General features: G+C 36.4%; 3 protein-coding genes across 3 annotated transcripts; all 3 read right to left on the bottom strand.

The window, feature by feature from the left end:
- Nucleotides 1–597: 597 nt before the first annotated feature.
- LOC121793826 ((-)-5-epieremophilene synthase STPS3-like) lies at nt 598–2,827 on the bottom strand. Its single transcript, XM_042191863.1, has 6 exons — nt 2,689–2,827; nt 2,325–2,598; nt 1,883–2,255; nt 1,559–1,777; nt 1,335–1,473; nt 598–1,241 (listed from the first exon to the last, which is right to left on the bottom strand). Exons 1-6 carry the CDS (start codon nt 2,782–2,784, stop codon nt 699–701), a joined length of 1,644 nt encoding a protein of 547 aa, XP_042047797.1. The 5' UTR covers nt 2,785–2,827; the 3' UTR covers nt 598–698.
- Nucleotides 2,828–18,390: 15,563 nt separating this feature from the next.
- LOC121797011 ((-)-5-epieremophilene synthase STPS1-like) lies at nt 18,391–19,110 on the bottom strand. Its single transcript, XM_042195753.1, has 2 exons — nt 19,072–19,110; nt 18,391–18,933 (listed from the first exon to the last, which is right to left on the bottom strand). The coding sequence occupies exons 1-2, from the start codon at nt 19,108–19,110 to the stop codon at nt 18,391–18,393; spliced, it is 582 nt and encodes a 193-aa protein (XP_042051687.1).
- Nucleotides 19,111–21,343: 2,233 nt separating this feature from the next.
- On the bottom strand, nt 21,344–23,520 carry LOC121793824 ((-)-5-epieremophilene synthase STPS3-like). Its single transcript, XM_042191861.1, has 6 exons — nt 23,394–23,520; nt 23,048–23,327; nt 22,606–22,978; nt 22,302–22,520; nt 22,078–22,216; nt 21,344–21,983 (listed from the first exon to the last, which is right to left on the bottom strand). The coding sequence occupies exons 1-6, from the start codon at nt 23,487–23,489 to the stop codon at nt 21,441–21,443; spliced, it is 1,650 nt and encodes a 549-aa protein (XP_042047795.1). The 5' UTR covers nt 23,490–23,520; the 3' UTR covers nt 21,344–21,440.
- Nucleotides 23,521–23,824: the final 304 nt, after the last annotated feature.

The raw sequence follows: 23,824 nt of genomic DNA, 5'->3' as shown, positions 1-23,824 counted from the left end.
CCCAATTTGGTGTAACTTTGTAGGTACAAGGCTGCTCATTTGGAGTGTTGGTGGAACTGGAAAATCGAGAGGGAGGGATAGAGAGAAAGAAGACTTCCTCTTGAAGCTCTTATATTCCATATTACTTTAGCAAATTCCAAGACTTGTATTGTCTTTTTCATACATGTAAGCATGTACTATTAGCATCTTCATATTTCCATGTAATTGTATTTCCAAAGTGAAACTTAAATAAAAGCATAGCTCTTATTTTTATCCTTGCATCAAATTCCATTGCACTTTGTTTTTCTCAAGAACATTCAAAATTAAATTCGACGTCGGAGATTACAAAATTCAACGTCTTCCGGACGAGACTTAATCGAGCTAATAAATCCAAAGTAATCCAATTAGGAGGATTAAAACCCGGGGCGTCACACCTATATAGATGTGATTTTTTACCCTTTTTTTAATCTTACTAGAAGAAGACATTGACGAAGGCACACTGGGGCGTGGGGGATGAGCAAGAAAACAACCCAAGAAAAATAGCCTTTTTATAGGCATTAACTACCCAGGCATGTAGATGAGAAACCGAATTGTTAGAATCAACGAAGCAAACATATGTAAAATAAAACATTTTATTTGTATTAATATATTCTCATGACAACATTAAACAAAAACGAAGAGAAACAAGGCCTTATGGAAGGCAAGATGAAAGTAAATGTCTACAACTCAATAGGATCGACAAACAAAGCAATGATGTGAGGCTTGAGAACCTTCTCAGGTTGAGTGTATCCATCTTCGTTGCCTTTGTAAGTAACATCAATTATGCGTTCAAGATTTAGAATCCGCATCAAAACATCTCTCGAATATGGAGATGGCCTCATACACTCCTCATTTATATCTTTCCATGCGTCTGTTGCTATTTCGAAGAATTTAGCAACCGCTTCTTCTATTGTGGCGCCATTGTCTCTCATATACGATTCTATGCCTGTAGCACTCTGGCCTCTTTCCTTTTCCACCTCATAAGTAGCTATGTCGTCAATGACTCGACATATGAGGAGCCCCGCAACAAGCATTTTAGGCTTCTCGCTTAGCCATTCAAAGTCTTCCTTGGTGGCAGATTTATCCCCCAGCAACGCTGTTGTTGTGTGGTAACAATAAGTGCAGGTGATGAGGGCATTCTTCAAATACTCATCAAAAGGTGGTAAATATCCTTGTATGAACCACTTGGCCTCAACATGGTAGCTTCTCACCAATTCCTTGAGCTATTTTAGAAATGTAAATAATATTATCAGTTTACATAAATCCATATGATATTTTATAAGCGCATAAAGAATTAATTAATGTTGAACTTATACAGATTCTATGGCATAGTGTGCCGCGTAGGATCTTCCTTCTTTACCCAATTCTTCTTCAAATTGCTCATACAGTTCCAGAAGAGCTTTGTAGAATGGCTTCACATACTCAGGTAGTTTATCCATCTCTTCAATATTCCACCTTAATAATAGAGCAATTGATCAAGTTGTGCACCATCCAAGTCAAGAAGAGCTGAAACACAAAGTGTAGGTCTAAGTTAATTTACCTCTCTATTGCCTCGGTAAAAACGTCGAGTTCTTCAATGACGCCGTAAGCATCATAAGTGTCATCTATGATTGAGGTCATGGCGATGGTTTTAGTGAGCATGACACGAGCACGAGAGAACTGTGGCTCATGGTATACTCCCATAGCCCAAAAGAAGCACTCCACCACTCTATCTCTTGCATATGGTAGTTTGGAGACAAGGTCCAATTCTTTCCACCACCTACACACATATATATATATGTATATATATGTACAATCAGTATTAAGTATTTGTATATAATTAGAAGTATATATAGATAATCAAGGTGTCACTCATATATATTACCTAGAGACTTCGTGGAGCTCTTCCTTGTGTAGCATTTGCAATAGATTGTAGTCCAATTTAGCAAACCTCAAGAGAGATTCATTCTTGTGTTGATATTGTTCATAGATGGAGATAAAGTTACGGGCTTCGATTCTTGGATTTCCATAGTGCAGAGGTTGAATTAGAGCATGCACAACTTGTTTGGTAAGAGGAGAATCGAGGTGTGGCGCTATGGACTTGAGAGTGGCAGTGGCAAATTCAAGAGCATCGTCGAGTATAGTTTCTCCACGTGTTCTCAGGTACGAAGCTTCATAGAGACTTAGCAAGCCCTTGCCGTCATTCTTAAGGCCTTCATGGAATTTGCCATTCACATCGACCCATCTTGCAAAAATGTCTGCTTCACCAATAGTATGTTAGTACTTGGATTAAATTTAGTTTTCAGGAGAGTAAAAAAGATACGTACGAGAAGATAAACGGTGGCCATGTTGCCTGAATAATCGGAAATGAAGTGCAACAGTGTACAAATCATAGGATTCATCATCGCTATAATCTGTATTTAGATTGAAGAAATGCTGCAGTGTTTCTTCAATCTCCCTTTCAAAGTGATAAGAAATGCCAAGACGTTCGAGCGTGTCAATAAGGTTCATTGCTTCAACCAGATTGTTTCCAGCAGCTGAGATCATATCCAAAACTTCATTCTTACAATCCTCAACTGCATTGGAATGGTTTTCTGCAGCCTATACAGTAAACAATGAATGAAACATTTAGTAGTACTTAATGTACGAAGATTGATAAAGTTTTTAGTATATATATAATGAGGAATGTACGTTGGCTCCAGAATCCTGATTGATGAACTGATCGCCCCACAGGCTCGGGGAGAAATTGGCGAGGGGGCGCTGAATTTCTGCTTGTGTCTGAGACATTTTTTGATGAGGAAGTTTGTATGTTGCAAATTAGTTGAAGCAGAAGGTGATGGTGCAGTGGAAAATGAAGAAGCCGAGTGCTCTATTTATAATACAAAGTTGAGGTTGAATTTTCAACTTTTGGTGGCAGCCAACTTTGCCGATTGCTTTCTTTTGAAATACTCCCTCCGTCCCCGAATAAGAGTCGTTAATTTCCATTTTGGGCCGTCCCCCATTAAGAGTCACTCTTCATTTTTACCATAAATGATAGTAGACTCCATATTCCACTAACTCACTTCACTCACATTTTATTATAAAACCAATATAAAAAAGTGGGTCCCACATTCCACTAACTTTTTCAACCAACTTTTCTCTATATTTCTTAAACTCGTGCCCGGTCAAACAACGACTCCTATTAGGGGACGGAGGGGGTATGTTTTTAAAGATTTTAAGTTTTGTGACAGATGAGAATACTCCACTAAATAAGTATATAAGGCAGAATATTTGGGAGCTCGATAAAATTGACCCTAATAAAAAAATAGCACAACCTCAATATTCATTTACCCACCTTAAAGAACAATATTACTACTTTATACTAGTAATTTATAATTTAAATATTAAATCTAATGCAGTCGAATGAAAAATTATCTCGATCGAAATCGAGTGGATTAATTAATGATCCAAAAACGAATGGACAAGTAAACAGAGTGAAGATTGGACAAGGAAAAGTTGTTTAGCAACAACAAATCTATTTTTATTTGTCTACTGACAGGCATTTGTCTCTACTCATTGATTTTACTTTTTGTAGTTTCATAGCCAGATTACCCTAACATTCTCTACTATACATAGGTGGGGCCCGTTCATCTACCTCCTCTTCTCTATGATGTTTATGAGTATTTTCTCGTGGTGTACATAGTAACTTAATTTATTTGAAGTTTTGAGATTGTAGTAATATTTAAGAAAAACAATTTTCTCATTAATTGTAGGACTAATAATTCATATACAAAATACCCAATAATCAATTTCACGATTTTAAAAAGAAAATTTAAAATTGACTTTTGTTTGGTGGGGTTTGCCCCTTGTCTCCACATGTGCAATTATAGTTATAAATGTTGATATAATTGAGTGAACAATTATATAAACCTCTCTATAATGATTAACCAAGAACGATGAAAAAAGAGCACAAACTGTAAAGCGGAAGCGTACCTTGATCAATCTAGAACAGAATGGATCTAGAACAGAATGGCGGAATTGCATAGCAGCAGCGGCTATGAATCTTTCAAATGATCATAGACGTTCTTCACAATAGTCTGTAGAGGGAGTACAGAGATATCGAATCGTTCTTCTGACGTCTGGGGACCATAACCTAACTTATATTTATAAGTAATATAAGTTCCTTGATTTTTTATTTGGTCCCTCAACAAATAGAAAATCACAAATTGGTATCTACACTTATTTCCATAACAAATAAATACACTTTAGCCCAAACTTTAATCTTTATAGAATCACTTTAATTTAGCAACTGAAAGATAGTCATACACATTAAATTAGTTACGTGGAAGCACAAATTCCTAACAATAAATTCTAATTGTCATTTACAATGTCCGATTTAAATATGATCCTCATGCGTCCTTCAAGTGAAGAATAGTCACTTGCTTTCGTTGATATGTAAAAAAATCTATCGGAATCATTATATAATATGCTTTGACTAGTAGACTTAGACTAATAATTTATTTTTGGATGATGCATCACCTGATACATATTCCCTTCATTCTTTGTGAACAGTAGCTAGAGATTAAGAAAATATGTTTTATATATTAATTTGAGAAATAATAAAATAGTAGAAATAGTAGTATGTAGTAAGTAAATAAAAAACAAAGTAAGAGTAATAATAAAATATAATAAAATAAAAATAGTATGTTAAAAAGTCTCCATAAATTGAAATTACTGAAACATTTAAAAAAATGTACTAATATAACTGTTTAAGTACAGAATGAAAGGAGTCCTATCAAAGTCCATATTTTGTATTGTTTCAAATGCACGTTTTAAATTCTTCGTTCGTTCCGTCTTAATAGATGTGTTTTATTTTCTGCACTCATTTTAAATAAAATAAAAAATAATTAAAATAGAGAAAAAATAAAATAAAAAAGAAAATATTATAGAAAAAACTCTTGTACATATTAATGTAAGATATGCATTAAAAGAAATAATCCATTGTGACTGTTGTTTATTGTTGATGATATTTAAGGTAAAAGAAATTGATAATTAAATGCAAAGACGGATGGAAAAAAAAGTAAATAAACACGAATTCGTCACACGTTATTATCATTATCAGACCCACCCCCATTTTCGACCAATGAAAACTGCGACGTCTATATTCATAGAACTTCACCTAATGCATTGAAAAACATACTTCTCCTTTCATGAAAGTATGTACATTTCTATTTTCATAAATTCCATAAAAGTATACACATTTTTATTCATAAAAAGTCGTCTCTAATTTATTATTCAGATATTGTAGAAATTAGTAATGGGTAATTTCATTCTATTATATTCACTGAAGAGTATTACAGAGACATGCCTTTATAGGCTAATTTCATACTATACAAGGTAAACCTAATTTACAATAAATGTCCATCTATTCTTGACAAGATATTCTCTAAATCAATTACACATTCATGCCTGATTCTAAGGGATATTATTCTAACACTCCCCCTCAAGCTAAGTAACGGAGTTTCCGATACTTAGCTTGTACAGTACTTCTCGAAAAAACTTCGAGTCCACCGCTTTCGTCAAGATGTCGGCCAGTTGATCTTTGGATTTCACATATGGCATCTCCACAATTTTTGCTTCAAGATTCTCCTTTATGAAGTGTCGATCTACCTCCACATGTTTCGTTCTATCATGTTGAACTGGGTTTTCAGAGATACTTATCGCTGCCTTGTTATCACAGAACAATTTGCAAGGATGGACCGACCGAAGGTCCAATTCTGTCATGAGTCGTCGTAACCATAGAACCTCTGTTAATCCACTCTTGATTCCTCTGAATTCCGCCTCTGCACTTGAGAGTGCTACAACCTTTTGCTTCTTGCTTCTCCATGTGACAAGGTTACCTCCTACAAAGGTAAAATACCCTGCAGTCGACTTCCGATCATTCGGATTCCTGCCCAATCTGCATCAGTGAAACCATGTATCTCCAAATGTCCGCGTTTTCCAAATAGAAGTCCATGCTCAGTTGTTCCCTTCAGATACCGAACAATTCTCAAAACTGCTTCCCAATGTTCCTCTTGCGGTGCGTGCATAAACTGGCTGACTACTCCAACTGCATATGCAATGTCTGGTCTAGTATGGGATAAATAAATGAGTTTCCCAACTAACCTCTGATATCTCCCCCTATCGGCCAAGTTTGCTCCTTCCCTTATCTGTAATCCATGGTTCTGTACCATTGGAGTATCTGCGGGCTTGCAGTCAATCATTCCTACTTCTGCTAGTAGATCTAGTATATACTTCCTCTGATTTATAAAGATTCCCCTTTTTGACCTTAGTACCTCTATTCCCAAGAAGTACTTAAGAGGACCTAGGTCTTTCATCTCGAACTCATGAAACAAATTCTTCCTTAGTTCGGCTATCTCCTCCTCGTCATCTCCAGTAATGATCATGTCGTCTACATATATGATTAAGCACGTGATCTTCCCTTTCCTTTTCTTGAGAAACAGAGTATGATCTGAGTTACTCTGCCTATACTCATACTTCTTCATTACTTCTGTAAATCTCCCAAACCATGCTCGTGGAGACTGTTTCAGTCCGTACAACGTCTTCTTAAGCTGACAGACTTCCCCATCAGAAAACTCTCCCGTGAACCCCGGCGGTGGTTCCATGTATACTGGTTTCGTCAACTCACCGTGTAGGAACGCATTTGTCACGTCGAACTGGTAAAGAGGCCAGTCCTTGTTGGCTGCGATGGAGAACAATACTCTCACGGTATTAATCTTGGCAACTGGTGAGAATGTTTCAGCATAGTCCACGCCGTATGTCTGGGTGTATCCCTTCGCCACGACTCGTGCCTTATACCTCTCGATAGTCCCATCTGGTCTTCGTTTGATCGTGAACACCCATCTACATCCGACGGGTTTAGCTCCTTCGGGCAATTTTTCCTTAACCCATGTACTGTTCTTCATCAACGCTTTCATTTCAACGAGCATTGCTTCCCTCCACTTCTTATGCTTCATTGCTTCTTCTGCTGTCTGTGGGATTTCCTCTTCTTCGTATAGTGCAGCTTCAAATGCCCGTGCCATTTTTGTTAAGTTTCCCTGAACAAAGTTCGCCACCCCATAACGACTCTTCTTCCCTATCTTTTCAGGGGAATACTTCTTCGGCGGAACTCCCCTTGTACTTCTATGAGGGAGCACATATCTCCCGGTATCTCCATCCACAGTGTTATCTTCCTCTCCTTGATCTGTTTCCACTGGATTAGTAATAACTGGACTTTCAATAGCACAAGGCTCAGAAATTACCTCGGATATCGTCGGAGAAGGATTGCTAGGGGGCGGATGAGATGGCTCTTGTGGTGAGACTTGCTCGGTAGCAGCGACTGTCACTGGGTCTTGTGGACCCCCAATCGAGGAGCTTGACAATGGCACAACCCAACTTAGATAGTCCTCGGAATTAGAGTTATCTAGACCATTCTCCCCCTGACTACTAAGGTGGGTGTCATAGAAAAATTCGGTTTCAAGGAAGTTACAGTTCATAGTGGTAGTGATTTTTCGAGTGTGAGGATCGAAGCATTTGTACCCTTTTTGGTTCACCCCATACCCTACAAAGACACATTTGGTTGCACAGGGAGACAATTTGGTTCTCTCATGTTTAGGGATATGGGTATAGACGGAACAGCCAAAGACTCTGGGTTGGAGGTTCAAGTGTTCGGGTATCTTGGCTTGTTTGGATAGTGCATCAAGAGGGGTTTTCATGTTCAGGATCTTGGTAGGGAGACGGTTAATGAGGTAGACGGATGTAGCAATTGCTTCAGGCCAGAAATATGTGGGGACTTTAGAGTCAATCATTATAGCTCGGGTCATTTCTAGGATTGTCCTATTTTTCCGCTCCGCCACCCCATTTTGTTCTGGTGTATAGGCACAAGAGGTCTGGTGAATTATGCCTTTTTCTTTGCAAAACTGGGTCATATCATTGTTAACGAATTCCCTCCCATTATCTGACCTAAGGGTTTTAATAGTGGTTTGGAATTGTGTTTGGAATTGTGTATGTACTAAGTTGAAAAAGGAGTTAAATCTATCAAACACATCAGATTTGTTTTTCAAGAAATATATCCATGTCATTCTAGTGCAGTCGTCAATAAAAATCACAAAGTATCGAAAACCATTCCCACCAATAATTGGTGCGGGACCCCAAACATCAGAATGTACTAAAGAAAACATGGATTTCATACGAGTGTTTGTAGGTTTAAAGGACTGTCGGTGGCTCTTGGCCAAAACACAAGTTTCGCAAGGAAAATCAGAAGGAATTGAAAAGTTCGGATAAAGTAATTTAAAGTAACCAGGAGATGGATGTCCTAGTCTTCGGTGCCAGAGCCAAGTTTCCTGTTTCGTGGATCCGTGAGCCAACATTGCACTGCCAGTTTGAGCTATCTCGTCCACATAGTAGAGTCCATGTTTCTCAGTGCCACGCCCAAGAATCCTCCTCGTCAGAATATCCTGCAAGATGCAAAAGTCGGGTTGCATTAGAAGTGTGCAATTCAGTTCTTTAGTCACATGACTAATAAACATCAATCTCTGGGATAATGTGGAAACATATAAACAATTTGTGAGCCGGAGAGTAGGTGATATTTCAATAGTACCCGCCCCCATAACGGTGATAAACTCCCCACTCGCAGTCTTAATATAAGATTTAGTAACATCATGTAGTTCAACAAAATCACTCCGATAGGGTGTCATAGTGTCAGTTGCCCCGTAATCAAATATCCAACCAGTAGCATTTGTATTACTAGAAACATGAAACGTAGCGGAAATATTTCGTAGGGGTGCAAACTGATTAACATGCACAAAATTAGGGCAGTTATGCAATTTCTGGGTATCTGGGGGTCTATTTTCGAATTTCAGGAAGTTGGGTGGATTGACTTGAAAAAGATGGGGTTCTTTTTTTAATTTCAAGTAACTTAAGGCTTTATTCTTAAATTGACAAGAGTGTGTAGGGTTTGGCATAACACCAAACCCGTTACCTCCTCTCCCGCCGCCAGTCGGCTCTGTCCATTCCGCGAAATTGTCGGTGCCCCGTACGTTGCCGCCGGCCGGCGGACTCGCCTGATGCTTCCCAGACCCCGGTCCAGTCGTTTCCCCATGGTTGTCGGTTTCAATTCGTCGCGGTGCTCCGTCACCGTTCACCCCGACGGCCATCTTCGCCTGAGTTTGGGTAGCCCTAGCCTTTTGCCTATCCTCCCACCATTCCGGGTAGCCTAATCGCTTAAAGCAGGTCTCCCATGTATGTTTTTGCCTCCCACAGTGGGAGCACCATAGCTTCGAGGTATCTGGGCAATTTCCCGTCGGTCGGCTGGTGGCTGCGAAGCGTGGTGGTGGCTGGCTGTTGCGGTGTGATGGGCGGTTGCTCTGTGCGACGAAACCGTGGCCAATTTCTCCCCCAAGTGATGAATCGGTGTTTCCACCGTTGGCGTCGGTGGGTGAGGACGACGTCGGTGGCATGATGCGACGTCGAGCCGCCTCCGTCTTCACCCATCCATATGCCGCTTCTACTGATGGGGTTGGGTCTTCTTTGAGGATGTCCCTCCGGATCAAGTCATACTCTTGATTCAATCCGGTTAAGAACTTGATCAGTCGTTTTGAGTTCGAATGGGTTCGAAATTGATCGATCCCCTTGTCACAGCAGTTGATAGGTTGTTTCTGACAGCGATCTATATTGATCCATAGCCCATGAATCCTTCGATAGTATGTTTCCAGATCGAGATCGTCTTGTTTGATATTGATTGCTTTTTCTTCTAGATCATAGATGAGATAGCGGTCTGCCTTGTTTTCGAACGTGACCGCGAGGCTGCCCCACAAAGCCTTTGATGTCAGATGGTGCGCGAAATCAGCGACAATTTCGTTCTCAATATTGTCGACGATCCACGAGAACACCACAAGGTCGTTCTCCTCCCACTCGTCGAACCCCTTGCTGCCCGCTTCCGGAGGTTCGTTCCTAATGTAGGAGTAAGCTCCTCTTCCCCCAATCTTGACTTTCATTAGTCGAGACCATAGAGGGTAATTCTTCCCATTCAATTTGAATGCCACGGTAATACTTTTGCAGTTTCGTAGACTCTTTGTCTGATCTGGATTGGGTTTCTCCTCCTCCGTGTCTGACATGTTTCGATGCAGGTTATGGTTTCTGGACTTGATTTTTGGTTGGAAAGGTCGAGAATTTGGTAATGGCTATGATGAAATTTTTCTGAACCTAGGATCGTTCTTCCTGCTCTGAGGCCATGTAGAAATCAGTAATGGGTAATTTCATTCTATTATATTCACTGAAGAGTATTACAGAGACATGCCTTTATAGGCTAATTTCATACTATACAAGGTAAACCTAATTTACAATAAATGTCCCTCTATTCTTGGCAAGATATTCTCTAAATCAATTACACATTCATGCCTGATTCTAAGGGATATTATTCTAACAGATATAATTTATTTATTACTTACCTCATTATATCTTACCATTATAATTCAATAAACACTAATAATATAATGATTTTACTATCAATTAATATTATATTAAATATTTTTTTTACACTCTCTTACTTTATTAATTATATATTAAAATATGTGTCGATCTAAAATGTATATATTTTTGTGGTTTAGTTGGAAGGAGAGTTGTACTTTTTATAATCAGTTTGGAGAGAAAAGAAAGAACAAACCATTACTACGTACAATCAAATCAATGGGTCTTTATCTATTTTATATTTTGATTTTTTGGCGCGACATTTATAATGATTAAAATAGTTTACATTCGTCTATTATATAATGATATACTATGAATTGAAACTATGAGATAGTATATGCTAAGACCATCTTTAAGATAATACTATAACGTTTGAGATAATTTTGCATGATCCATTTTTCATTAAAATGGTACGGTTGGATTAATTAACTCCCCCGTCCCTACTTAATTAATTGGAGTACAAGAGTATCTCTAAAGCGAGAAACAAGGTAAATGGAGAGTAAAGTCATATAACTATCATATTTATCTTTTTTCTATGAAAAATTATTCTCAAGGAGATAAGAATTTGAGAATGTATTATACATTTTCCTATTTTGAAGAGGTATCTTTACCTCTCCACTTATAACTACCATATTTGCATTCCTTTCATATAAAACCATTCTCCAAAGGGAAATGTATTTTGAGAATGTATTACACTGTATATTTTTTAATGCATTTATACTATTATTTTAATTTTTTAAAAATAATTTACCTTTCTATATACATTTTTCCTTTGGAATGTGTTACTATGAGTATATTTTACTTTTTTAGAGGGTAAATAAGTGATATACCTCTTTCATTTACCTTTCCTTTATTCATTTACCTTTCCTTTTTGGAAATGCTCTAAAAAATAAAAAAAATGTAAAATGTGGATTTTTGAGTTTTTATTAAAAAACTTTGCACACTAATTAAATATATATTTATTTATCTATAAAAAGTATAGGACACGCAATAACAAATTCCTAGTTTTAAGTTACTCCATTAAATACTCTTGCACCATTTTTTATGTGGTGAAGCAAGCAGTTATATTTGATCACCATATATATATTTGAGAATCATAGGAAATCAAATAAGCCTGCATAGAAATTCAGAATAGATTTACTTAGTTCAATTTGAGCCGACAAAATTTTTAACTAGACTTCAAATTTGAACATATATAGTTTAAATTTGAAACATTATATAAGGTCGAGATATACTATAATCTTAGGACCCACATGCGGTTAGGATGCATACAAAAATAAGCGTCTTAAAAATAAGTCTAAACTAGCCGCTAGCTGGCTTAGATGTAATGTAATGTAATGTAATGTATCAATTTCGATGTTAACTTATTTCTAGCATATAATCAAACTAGACCGACCATCTACTATTTTTTAATTTCTAAATATGACGCAGACAACTCTACCGTCTTGACTGCACTGCACCCACCATTACCATATATATTTGGATCGTTATTTTATGGCAACAATTTTATTACATAAATATAATTGAATTTGTATTAAATTAGATTAGTCTAATTAGTTGGCCACTTTAATTAGTTTATATAAATATAAATGAATTTGACCATGGGACTAAACAAGTGGAAAGAGAAGGAAAGAGATGGCCTTATTTAATTAATTAATACAACATGAGATAGAGATAAAGATAGCACATAAATTTAAGTCTGGTAGAGTTGACCAGATGATTTATTTTTGGATGATGCATTTCCATCCATTCTTGTGATAGATCAGAGTCCAAATTGTTTGCTGCTAAAGTTCAAAGAACTCGCATATTAAATTCCTTCATCTAATCAGTAGTACTAATTCAAATAGATACTACAAGATTATGTTGTCTTCTATTGTTGAGTAACTATTTAGTGCTAGTTGCAGTATATATATATATACGGCAATTTCTTAGAGCATCCACAATCGGGACGGACACCAAAAAACACCTCCTGCCACGTCATAAGGACATCCACTGCACAATAGCGGACATCCCTAAGGGCATCCTGACGGACATCCACAATAATAAAAATTCACAAATTCACAAATATGCAATTTACGGAATTAAAATTTCGACACGAATACGGGGAAAATGCAACGATTTTATTTAAATAGTAAAAAACATGCATAATTATTTAAAAAAAATACATAGTTAAAAAAAATACAACTCAAAGCTTCGACAAATGCGGCCCCCGTCTCACTCCTCCTAGGCAGGGGTGGCATCCCCAAATCGCGCATTATATTGTCGATGACATCCTTCAGCATTAACTTGTATAAGGGGTCAGTCGTTGTCTGCCACTTTTCCATGGTGTCTAGCAGACTCTGCTGCAGCTGCATGCGGGCGAGTTGGGTGAGCTCGGGATAGAGCTGGGTAGGAGCTACTGATTGGACCTCGTGGGACCTGCTGGCGCTTCCCCTAGCCATCCGCATCGCGGTCTTTTGCCCAACCGGGCGACGGCGGCGGGAAGACGATTGAGGGGTCAGGATCTCTGCGGCGGCGTCGGGGAGGTCGTGGGAACCGGCACTGCTGCTGTACTCGCCGGAGGAGTTGAGCTTCGTCCTCTTCGGCCAGCCAGCTTCAACACCCGCACAAAACTAGGCGAAATTCTCCACCACAAGATAGACCTCCTAATAGTTGAAGACGTCGAACTTCTTCGACTTTTCGGGTACTACTGCATGGACAAAGTCTTCACATCCTCCATGAACATGCTATTGGTTGTCGTGCGGAGGTTGTTTTGGTAGATGCCGACAAATCGGCTGAGGGCCCTCCTCAGCCGTTCACACTGTTTCTGGCATTACTCTCCACCGTGAGGCTTCCCACTAGGCGGTTTGAATTTGAGGTAGCTCTGGCTAATGCGCCAACATTCTGTCGATATGTTGGTTAGCCTCGATGTAGGGATCCTCGACTATACTGACTTAGGCCTTTACCAGAGCGACACACTCTGCCTCGCTCCAAACGGTCCTCTTTCCCTCTCCGGCCTCCCCCCCTCTCATCCCTCGCTTGCGAGGACGAGGTAGTGCCCTTGCCCTTTCCTTTGCCCTACTTCTTCAACCTCCCTACCACCGGTGATATCTCAGTGGGAGACTCCCTGACCGGAGATATCCCCAACTCCTCAAAAGAGAAAGTCTCAATGCCGGTGAACTGTGTCTCCAGAGGAGTACTCTGAGAATCACTAGACAATAAATCCATGTAGGGTGATAGACATTGTCCCTAGGTGATTGGGGTACCCCCATCCTGTTACCCCCGCAGCGGCAGACATGCCCTGCATCATCCCGGGCATCATTCTCCCATCCCCGCCGCCATTACAGGCATTATTCCCCCTATCATCCCGGGCGCCATCCCCGTCATCGCCGCACTCACCCCGGGCATTTGGGGCACCATCCCACCCATCCCTACACACTAAGGGTACATATTGTAGTACCCGGGCAGCATTCCTGCCATCTGGGGTTGGGGCATCATCGGCGCCATCCCGGGCATCATCCCGGACATCCCTGCAGTTCCTCCGGCATTTCCCTCACCTCCAACGGGAAATGTCTGTGTTTGTGACTCGCTCGTGGCGGGAGAATCACTGTCTTGCTCTATTTATCTTCAAAAGAAATGAAAGTAGAGAGAGAGAAACTAGTTAATACAAGTGGTGCGAATGAAATGAAGTTCAACGAGTCGTATATATAGAGTTTTTTTTTAAAAAAATAAAAAAACGGGACGTCCGTCGTGGCACCACAATGGCGGACGTCCGCCGACGGCCGCGGATACCTCACGTCCGCCTCTTCCAACCCAATGGCAGACTACCGTGCGAACGACCGGCACGCCGGTCCGACGTCCGACGAGAAGTCCGCCATTGCTGATGCTCTTAATACATTAAGAAATCCAAATATTGACTGTTGTTATGAATCCTATCTATTGCTAAAAGCTTCGGCTTCTCCATTTGTTTGATGCAATATATGAAATATAATACATCCGTCTCACAAGAAGTGTCACATTTTGCCATTTCGGTCTATCCCACAATAAGAGTCACATTTCACTTTTACCATAAAAGGTAAGTAGACCCTACGTTCCACCAATCAATTCTACTCACATTTTATTATAAAACTAATATATATAAGTGAGATCCATAATGCACTAACTTATTTAACCCAATTTTCTTTACATTTTTTAAAACTCGTGCCCACACTACATGTGACATTTAAGGTGGGATTGGGGTACTAATATAGACGTGGGCCAAGACGGCTACTCAAATTGATACTATCTTCAAAATTTCTAATTATGTTTTCTTCTCACCTATTGTATTTGTCCTTTGTTATTCCGAGTTAAGTCAACAATTGCCATAAGAATTCACTACGATAATAAGAATATACAAATACAACTTTTTAAAGGTATATATCTGTATTTTACATCTTCATATTTCATTCATTATAATTATAACTTATACTATAAGACTTCCTCTAAAAAACAGCTGTATAAGATTTACTATAATCTTTCATCACATCACTATTCCTATTTTTTATAATATTATTAGAAGAAATATAAAAAAGCTCTAGCTCACACTTTTATTAGAATTTTGTAATTACAGTTAATGACTCATACGTACACTATGCCTCTGTAATAACTCGAATCCCACACTTATTTAATTTGACAATTACCTAGGGGTGTGAATTCGGTTATTCGGTTCGGTTTTTACCCAAACCGAACCGAACCGAAAAACCGAATTTCTTTGAAAATTAAAACCGAACCGAACCGAAAAACCGAAAAATCGAAAACCGAAAAACCGAAAAACCGAATTAAACCGAAAAACCGAAATTTTTAATAAAACCGAAAAACCGAAAAAAAAATATGTAGTATATATTAATATGTATATATATATAATTTATTTTATTTTATATATACTAATATAATATAAATATATAATATAAAATTAATAGAATATATATAATACATATTATATAAAATATATTTAAAGAATATATATTATATATATGATATAATATATTTAAATTAATAGAATAAATATATATAATATTATATTTAAAATATAAATTCGGTTTTTCGGTTATTCGGGTTTTTTCTTCACCCGAACCGAACCGAACCGAAAAACCGAAATTTTTTTATTTTCAAAACCGAACCGAACCGAAAAACCGAAATAACCGAACCGAATTTCAAAATTTCGGTTTGGTTCGGTTCGGATATTCGGTTTCCGGTTTTTTTGCTCACCCCTACAATTACCATCTTACCAAAATTTCCATTACTAATCTAGAAATATCCGAGAATCTAGAAAATTTATAACTAAACCTAAAATAAAATCCAAAATATTCCAAAAGATCCAAATTAATCTATAAATCTGAAATAAAAAAAAGTTATTATTTGCATGAGGTTAGCATTATAGTTAAATAAAATATAATTTGAATAATATATTATACATAAAATATATTAATTAAATAATTTGTTATATTAAATATCATTTGCATTTTTTTTATTTAGAAAATCAGTCTGAAAGGAAGACAAAATTCAAATTTCTGAACAAAATAAAAAAATCGATATGATCATAAAATTTAAAATATCGAAACCGCATTTAATAATTTCATTTAATTAGTTTTATTATTGGGATTATAGATATTTTATACGCTTCTATGTCTAACTTGTAGTATATCCACATAATATCTAGAGACATAGACCAACTGTATTGTATCTCATTCCATGTAAAGATGTACTTCATGTCCATAAAAAATAATTTATTTTATTATTGTAGGATGTCTGCATAATTACTTTTATTTTAAAAAGAGATATTGACACCTAATATCATGGAATTTTTAAAAAGTTGATTTTTTCCCACGAACTTTATCACGAATTTGTTATTTTTCGAAAAATAATATCATGATATGGATTTTTTTCATAATTTCTCAACAACAACTTTGAGAGCTTCGAGTTTTTCAATCTTTGAGGATAGTTTTTCTTGAAGCACACCTCCAAAATTGTTCTTCAATCTATTAATATAGCCAGAATTTTCTTTATTGGTGGGAAATAACAAACTCAGGGTAAAGTTCGTGATATTATTTGTCAATTTCAAAGTTCGTGGGAAAAACACAACGTTTTGAAAGTTTCATGATATCAGGTGTCAATATCCCTTTTAAAAATGTAAACTCTTCATACTTTATCCACTTTTCATTTTTCTCTTTCTTATTTTTTCTCCTACTTTTTTTTCACCTTTCCTACATCATCTACTTTTTTTCATCTTTCTTATTTACCAACTTCATATTAAAACCCGTGTCGTCAATAAATTAAACTATTTTCTATAGACATGGAGAGTATAAAAATTATAGTTCATTAATGAATAAATATTAATTTTATCTCACTAGCATAGCAAAAAAAGTGATTCTATCATCGTCTCACAAACCACTACCTTCAGATTACAAGCGTATCAAATGTATGGTTGAAGTTAGATAAAAGGTCTTAACTTGTTTTAAGAATATTTGAAGAATATGTACGAGCTTAGTAAGCTTATGTGGTTACAAAAACCCGAAAAAAAATTAATGGGCCTCAATTCAGTAAATGTGATGCATCAAACATGAAAATAACCAAAGAAAAAAACTTTTTAATAAGCATTACCTACCAATCAAAGCCCGTATAAAACAGAAAATATTCAATGGTCAAGACATACCAATGTATCAATCCTACTTGGTATATCCTACCAATAGATCTTTGACAAATGTTAATATATATATATATATATATATATATATATTCATGTTTCCAATTAGATATATTAACAATGGAACACTGTAAATTATATGGAAAGCTTCTACCCATTCCATATATAGTTCATACACTATTATGTATTTCAATATTTAACCATTTTCACAATTATTGTCAAAGTCATTTTACACATGATACAGAAAATGATCACGTTATCCATTTTTAGATTTTAGGAGATTACTTTTTTTTCTCTTTATATATATTAAAAAATCTAAATAAATAAAATATATAATTATAACTGCAAGTTTATTAGCACTGAATACAAAAAATTAAATTAACAAAATAAATAATTCTAAAGTGTATAAATTTAATTAATTATATGACTATTTATATAGTGTAGTTTTTGTATAATTTTTTCATTGCACATTAATTGTATGAATATTATATACACGTATTATATTAAATTAAAAATAATTAAATAATAATAAGATGATCTTAAAACCACATTTTATACTTTTCAATATACCATCAAAAAATTCCATAAATAGATAGATGATATATTGTTTCATGAATAACATTTAAATTTAAAATTATAAAAAACTAAAACAACTAAGTATTATAAAAGTGATAGTGATCTCCAATAAAAAAATTTTATTCTTATCAAAATTACTTGATAGTAGTTAAAGCATGAAATATCTCCCAGTTTCATAATAAAATAAACAACTAATAGTTCTAATATAAAGCTATCGTGTTTTATAGGAGTGGTATTTACGTATAAAATGATTAACGATAGTTGTGAGTGATGATTAAATATTTAAATAAATAGAATAATGAATATCTCTTTCCTATATAGTGCATTTATTGTAATATATATGGAATACGGAGAAACTTTCTATATAATTTATTGTTTCCATTGTTTATATATCTAATTGGTAGTGTGACATATATATTTCCACTTGTCAAATATGTATTAGTAGGGTATACCAAATAGGATTGACACCTTAGTATGTCTTGACTAGTGATTTTTTTCTCCGTATAAAGTGCCAAAACTTATAAATGTATAAGCGAAGTGAAAGAATCAACGAAGCCAAAAATATGCACAATTAAAAATTTTATAGGAATCAATTATTATTGTTATTATTATTAAAATTTTCGAGACAACATTAAACAAAGACAGAGAGAAAATCATGAATAAGGTGTGGTCTACATCTCAATAGGGTCGACAAACGAAGCAATGATGTGAGGCTTGAGAACCTTCTCAGGTTGAGTGTATCCATCTTCGTTGCCTTTGTAAGTAACATCGATTATGCGTTCAAGATTTAGAATCCGCATCAAAACATCTCTCGAATATGCAGATGGCCTCATACACTCCTCATTTATATCCTTCCATGCGTCTGTTGCTATTTCGAAGAATTTAGCGATCGCTTCTTCTATTGTGGCGTCATTGTCTCTCATATACGATTCTATGCCTGTAGCACTCTGACCTCTTTCCTTTTCCACCTCATAAGTAGCTATGTCATCAATGACTCGACATATGAGGAGCCCTGCCACAAGCATTTTAGGCTTCTCGCTTAGCCATTCCAAGTCTTCCTTGGTGGCAGATTTATCCCCCAGCAACGCCGTTGTTGTGTGGTAACAGTAAGTGCAAGTGATGAGGGCATTCTTCAAATACTCCTCAAAAGATGGTAAATATCCTTGTATGAACCACTTGGCCTCAACATGGTAGCTTCTCACCAATTCCTTGAGCTATTTTTGAAATGTAAATAATATTATCAGTTTACATAAATCCATATGATATTTTATAAGCGCATAAAGAATTAATTAATGTTTGAACTCATACAGATTCTATGGCATAGTGTGCCGCCTATGATCTTCCTTCTTTACCCAATTCTTATAAAAATGTGAATGAAATGTGAGATCCATTTTTATACGTTAATTTTATGCTAAAATGTGAATAAAATGAGTTAATAAAATGCGAGATCTATTAACCATTTATTATAAAAAAAGAGGAACCAAGACTTCTAATTATAGATGGATTAAAATGGTAAATCGAAACTCCTAATGACCAAAGGACCGAATACTACCGATAATCAATTTCACCAAGATAAAGAAGAAAATTTAGACTTGAAATTCTAGTAATTGGCAATTTACTAAGTCAATTTTAATATGATTCTCATGCGTTATTAAGTGAAGAGTCACTTGATTTCCTAGACATGTGAAAATTCTACCTGTGCTTTGACTAGTAGACTTAGACCTAACGATTTATTTTTTGGATGATGCATTGACCTCGTACTAATGTTTTATCATAGTCCAAATTTTTGCTTCTAATTGAAGTTGGAATACACATTTTAAATTCCTTATTATAGATGCAAATTTTGACTTTTGATTTGAAACCTATCTATTACCAAATTGCCTTATGTTTGAGAACAGAGGATATACATATAGATAGAATTTTAGTATAAAATGCGAATTTATAAACTTAAAATCATATAAGTGTTCGGATATATGAATATCAGTTGATATCACAAAATATATTAATTACTGATATTGAGACGGTAACTAACTCGTGCTAATTTAGCAATCAAAAGCGTCACCCGCTAGTGTACGGGACATGTAGCACGTGGCAAGTTAAAATTATCGATCCTCGAAGACTAAATGCTGGAATGAATACTATGATGCAATGTCAACCATTATTTAGACTAATGAAGGGGGTTTTTGGTTTTTGTTATCTAAAGACAATAATAAACTAAGTAACAAATACAATTAAGATCAAATAATCATAGAAAGCAAATAAAGAAAGATTTTCAAACAATATAAGAAAGATAGGGATATGGATTCGTTGGTATGGATCACGGGTGTCACCTAGGGAGTATGCTCATCTATTGGGTCTCATGCATGATTAGGAAGGTCGGGACGATTGGATAGACCCCCTCTCGGGTGCATCTAACACGTTGATCCGACTCTAATGTTGGAGTCTCCTCCCAACACTTCAATTCTGACTCCCTAATCTACAGACTCAAGCCCTCTCTCTACCTATGCATCTCTCGATCACATAAAACGCACAGAGTTGTTGATTATTTAACAATCTAATCAAGCATTTCTCAATGACAATAATTAGAACAAGATATATCAAATTAGTAGCTAAGCAATTGAATAATAAGAGCCCAATAACCAACGAAACCACATAAAGAGATAGATAAACACAAATCAAGGTTCAACCCATGAATTCCATACAAACTTCACCAAATCCCTAAAGAAATCTAGCTACTCATGGTTAAAGACAAAACAAAAAGAAATACAAAGGAAATGGAAAAAAAAACATAATAGGAAGATAAACTAGAACTCCATATAGGTGGGATTGATGGTGGGGAGTCTTCTCCTTCAATCTCTTGAGAGGAGAAGCTCCTTGGCCTTCAAATCCTCTTCATTCTCTTGTTTCAACTCTTGATTTGGTAGTGTGGGAGTTAGGGTTCGAAAAATGTGAAGTCCCTTTTATATTTGGGGTGAAAATGGGCAAAATAAGGAAGCTGTCAAATTTGCCCGACCGGGCGATTTGCAAGTGTCAAAACGCCCGACCGAGAGTTTTGTCTGGAACCCGCAATTCACTTCAAAACGCCCGGGTGGGCGTTTCTTCGGAAGGAAAATGCCCGACCGGGTAAACTCTCTGTATCTTGATGTGCAATTCCAGCCAGAACGCTCGGGCGAGATCTGTATTGTCCCGTTCAACTCTGTTTAAGCTCGTTTTAGACCTGTTTTTGCATCAAAGCTTCGACAAACTTGTTAGCTCTATAAATAGCAAATAAGTGGATGAAACCTAGACTTTATACCTCAAATTAATCAACAACGTGTGTTAATCACCCACCTAAACATCCTAAACTATGAGTTTGTCAACTGATATTCATGAATCAACAAATTGATAAAAAAATGGTATATTTCATAATGTCAACTGATTTGTATCTGTGTTTTGACCGTAAGCAAACATTTTATCATGATCTATCTCCGGTGTGTATATATTATTGAAGTAACAAAATTGGGGACTCTTCTTTTTTATTATGGAATAATTAGTTTCTATTTAGACGGATAGACTCGTTAAAGAGAGTCCATACGACATTGAAGACAGAGTCCAGCCAAAGTAAATAAACTAAAACGATATAGTATTATTAGTTCATACGAATACCATCGAAACAAACATGAAGAGTAAAAACAAATGAAATGGAATTATTAACTTTTAGTGCAAGATGAAAATAAGCAATCTACATCTCAATAGGATCGACAAACAAAGCAATGATGTGAGGTTTGAGAACATTCTCAGGTTGAGTGTATCCATCTTCGTTGCCTTTGTAAGTAACATCAATTATGCGTTCAAGATTTAGAATCCGCATCAAAACATCTCTCGAATATGGAGATGGCCTCATACACTCCTCATTTATATCCTTCCATGCGTCTGTTGCTATTTCGAAGAATTTAGCGACCGCTTCTTCTATTGTGGCACCATTGTCTCTCATATACGATTCTATGCCTGTAGCACTCTGGCCTCTTTCCTTTTCCACCTCATAAGTAGCTATGTCGTCAATGACTCGACATATGAGGAGCCCCGCCACAAGCATTTTAGGCTTCTCGCTTAGCCATTCGAAGTCTTCCTTGGTGGCAGATTTATCCCCCAGCAACGCCGTTGTTGTGTGGTAACAGTAAGTGCAGGTGATGAGGGCATTCTTCAAATACTCCTCAAAAGGTGGTAAATATCCTTGTATGAACCACTTGGCCTCAACATGGTAGCTTCGCACCAATTCCTTGAGCTATTTTAGAAATGTAAATAATATTATCAGTTTACATAAATCCATGTGATATTTTATAAGCGCATAAAGAATTAATTAATGTTTGAACTCATACAGATTCTATGGCATAGTGTGCAGCGTAGGATCTTCCTTCTTTACCCAATTCTTCTTCAAATTGCTCGTACAGTTCCAGAAGAGCTTTGTAGAATGGCTTCACATACTCAGGTAGTTTATCCATCTCTTCAATATTCCACCTGAATAACAGAGCAATTGATCAAGTTATGCACCATCCAAGTCAAGAAGAGCTGAAACACAAAGTGTAGGTCTAAGTTAATTTACCTCTCTATTGCCTCGGTAAAAACGTCGAGTTCTTCAATGACGCCGTAAGCATCATAAGTGTCATCTATGATTGAGGTCATGGCGATGGTTTTAGTGAGCATGACACGAGCACGAGAGAACTGTGGCCCATGGTATACTCCCATAGCCCAAAAGAAGCACTCCACCACTCTATCTCTTGCATATGGAAGTTTGGAGACAAGGTCCAATTCTTTCCACCACCTACACATATATACATGTATATATATGTACAATCAGTATTAAGTATTTATATATAGATAATCAAGGCGTCACTCATATATATTACCTTGAGACTTCGTGGAGCTCCTCCTTGTGTAGCATTTGCAATAGATTGTAGTCCAATTTAGCAAACCTCAAGAGAGATTCATTCTTGTGTTGATATTGTTCATAGATGGAGATAAAGTTACGGGCTTCGATTCTTGGATTTCCGTAGTGCAGAGGTTGAATTAGAGCATGCACAACTTGTTTGGTAAGAGGAGAATCGAGGTGTGGCGCTATGGACTTGAGAGTGGCAGTGGCAAATTCAAGAGCATCGTCGAGTATAGTTTCTCCACGTGTTCTCAGGTACGAAGCTTCATAGAGACTTAGCAAGCCCTTGCCGTCATTCTTAAGGCCTTCATGGAATTTGCCATTCACATCGACCCATCTTGCAAAAATGTCTGCTTCACCAATAGTATGTTAGTACTTGGATTAAATTTAGTTTTCAGGAGAGTAAAAAAGATACGTACGAGAAGATAAACGGTGGCCATGTTGCCTGAATAATCGGAAATGAAGTGCAACAGTGTACAAATCATAGGATTCATCATCGCTATAATCTGTATTTAGATTGAAGAAATGCTGCAGTGTTTCTTCAATCTCCCTTTCAAAGTGATAAGAAATGCCAAGACGTTCGAGCGTGTCAATAAGGTTCATTGCTTCAACCAGATTGTTTTCAGCAGCTGAGATCATATCCAAAACTTGAGTCTTCAGCACTTGAACTGCCTTTGAATGTTGCTCAGGCTCAGCAGCCTAATATATAGATAAAGTTAGAAGTAGATAGTGAAAATTGTGGATTAATGATGAATTATTATGTACCTTAGCACCAGAATCATTGGTGATGAACTGATCGCCCCATAAACTTGGTGAGAAATTGGCGACGGGCCGCTGAATTTCAGCTTGTGGTGCAGCCATTTTATGGATTTTGTATTGCAAACACCTTAAATTAAGCAGAAGATGATGAGTGAGTGTAGTGACAAATACAACTCTATATATAGTGGAAATTAACTAGACTTTTCAATTCAATTGTGCATGCCAACCAACTTTGAATTTTAGAATTTTATTAAGTACTACTAGTAGTACTTACTATTTTCTTTTTCCCTGCTCTTTTTAGTGTTTCTCTCTCAATTGAAATTTTAATTTTCTTTGTCTGGACTTTAGTACTATTTCTCTCTCAAATAGTTACTGCATTAAAACTATATTCTGGAATAGTGATAGACTGATAATTAATTATATGTTTGAGCTCTAAA

The sequence above is a fragment of the Salvia splendens genome, chromosome 3, assembly GCF_004379255.2.
Source record: "Salvia splendens isolate huo1 chromosome 3, SspV2, whole genome shotgun sequence".
NCBI lineage: Eukaryota > Viridiplantae > Streptophyta > Magnoliopsida > Lamiales > Lamiaceae > Salvia > Salvia splendens.
This window is presented reverse-complemented; position numbering and strand designations above follow the sequence as displayed.

What these genes read in the sequence shown, in the direction of transcription:
- LOC121793826 (XM_042191863.1), bottom strand. Translation starts at nt 2,784, where the DNA reads ATGTCTCAGACACAAGCAGAAATTCAGCGCCCCCTCGCCAATTTCTCC. An exon ending in TGGCCACCGTTTATCTTCTC is followed by an intron (nt 2,256 to 2,324) that starts GTACGTATCTTT and finishes TTGGTGAAGCAG; the next exon opens with ACATTTTTGCAAGATGGGTC. An exon ending in TTTACCGAGGCAATAGAGAG is followed by an intron (nt 1,474 to 1,558) that starts GTAAATTAACTT and finishes TCTATTATTAAG; the next exon opens with GTGGAATATTGAAGAGATGG.
- LOC121797011 (XM_042195753.1), bottom strand. Translation starts at nt 19,110, where the DNA reads ATGGATCTCACATTTCATTCACATTTTTATAAGAATTGG. An exon ending in CACATTTTTATAAGAATTGG is followed by an intron (nt 18,934 to 19,071) that starts GTAAAGAAGGAA and finishes TTTCAAAAATAG; the next exon opens with CTCAAGGAATTGGTGAGAAG.
- LOC121793824 (XM_042191861.1), bottom strand. Translation starts at nt 23,489, where the DNA reads ATGGCTGCACCACAAGCTGAAATTCAGCGGCCCGTCGCCAATTTCTCA. An exon ending in TTTACCGAGGCAATAGAGAG is followed by an intron (nt 22,217 to 22,301) that starts GTAAATTAACTT and finishes TCTGTTATTCAG; the next exon opens with GTGGAATATTGAAGAGATGG. An exon ending in CACACTATGCCATAGAATCT is followed by an intron (nt 21,984 to 22,077) that starts GTATGAGTTCAA and finishes TTTCTAAAATAG; the next exon opens with CTCAAGGAATTGGTGCGAAG.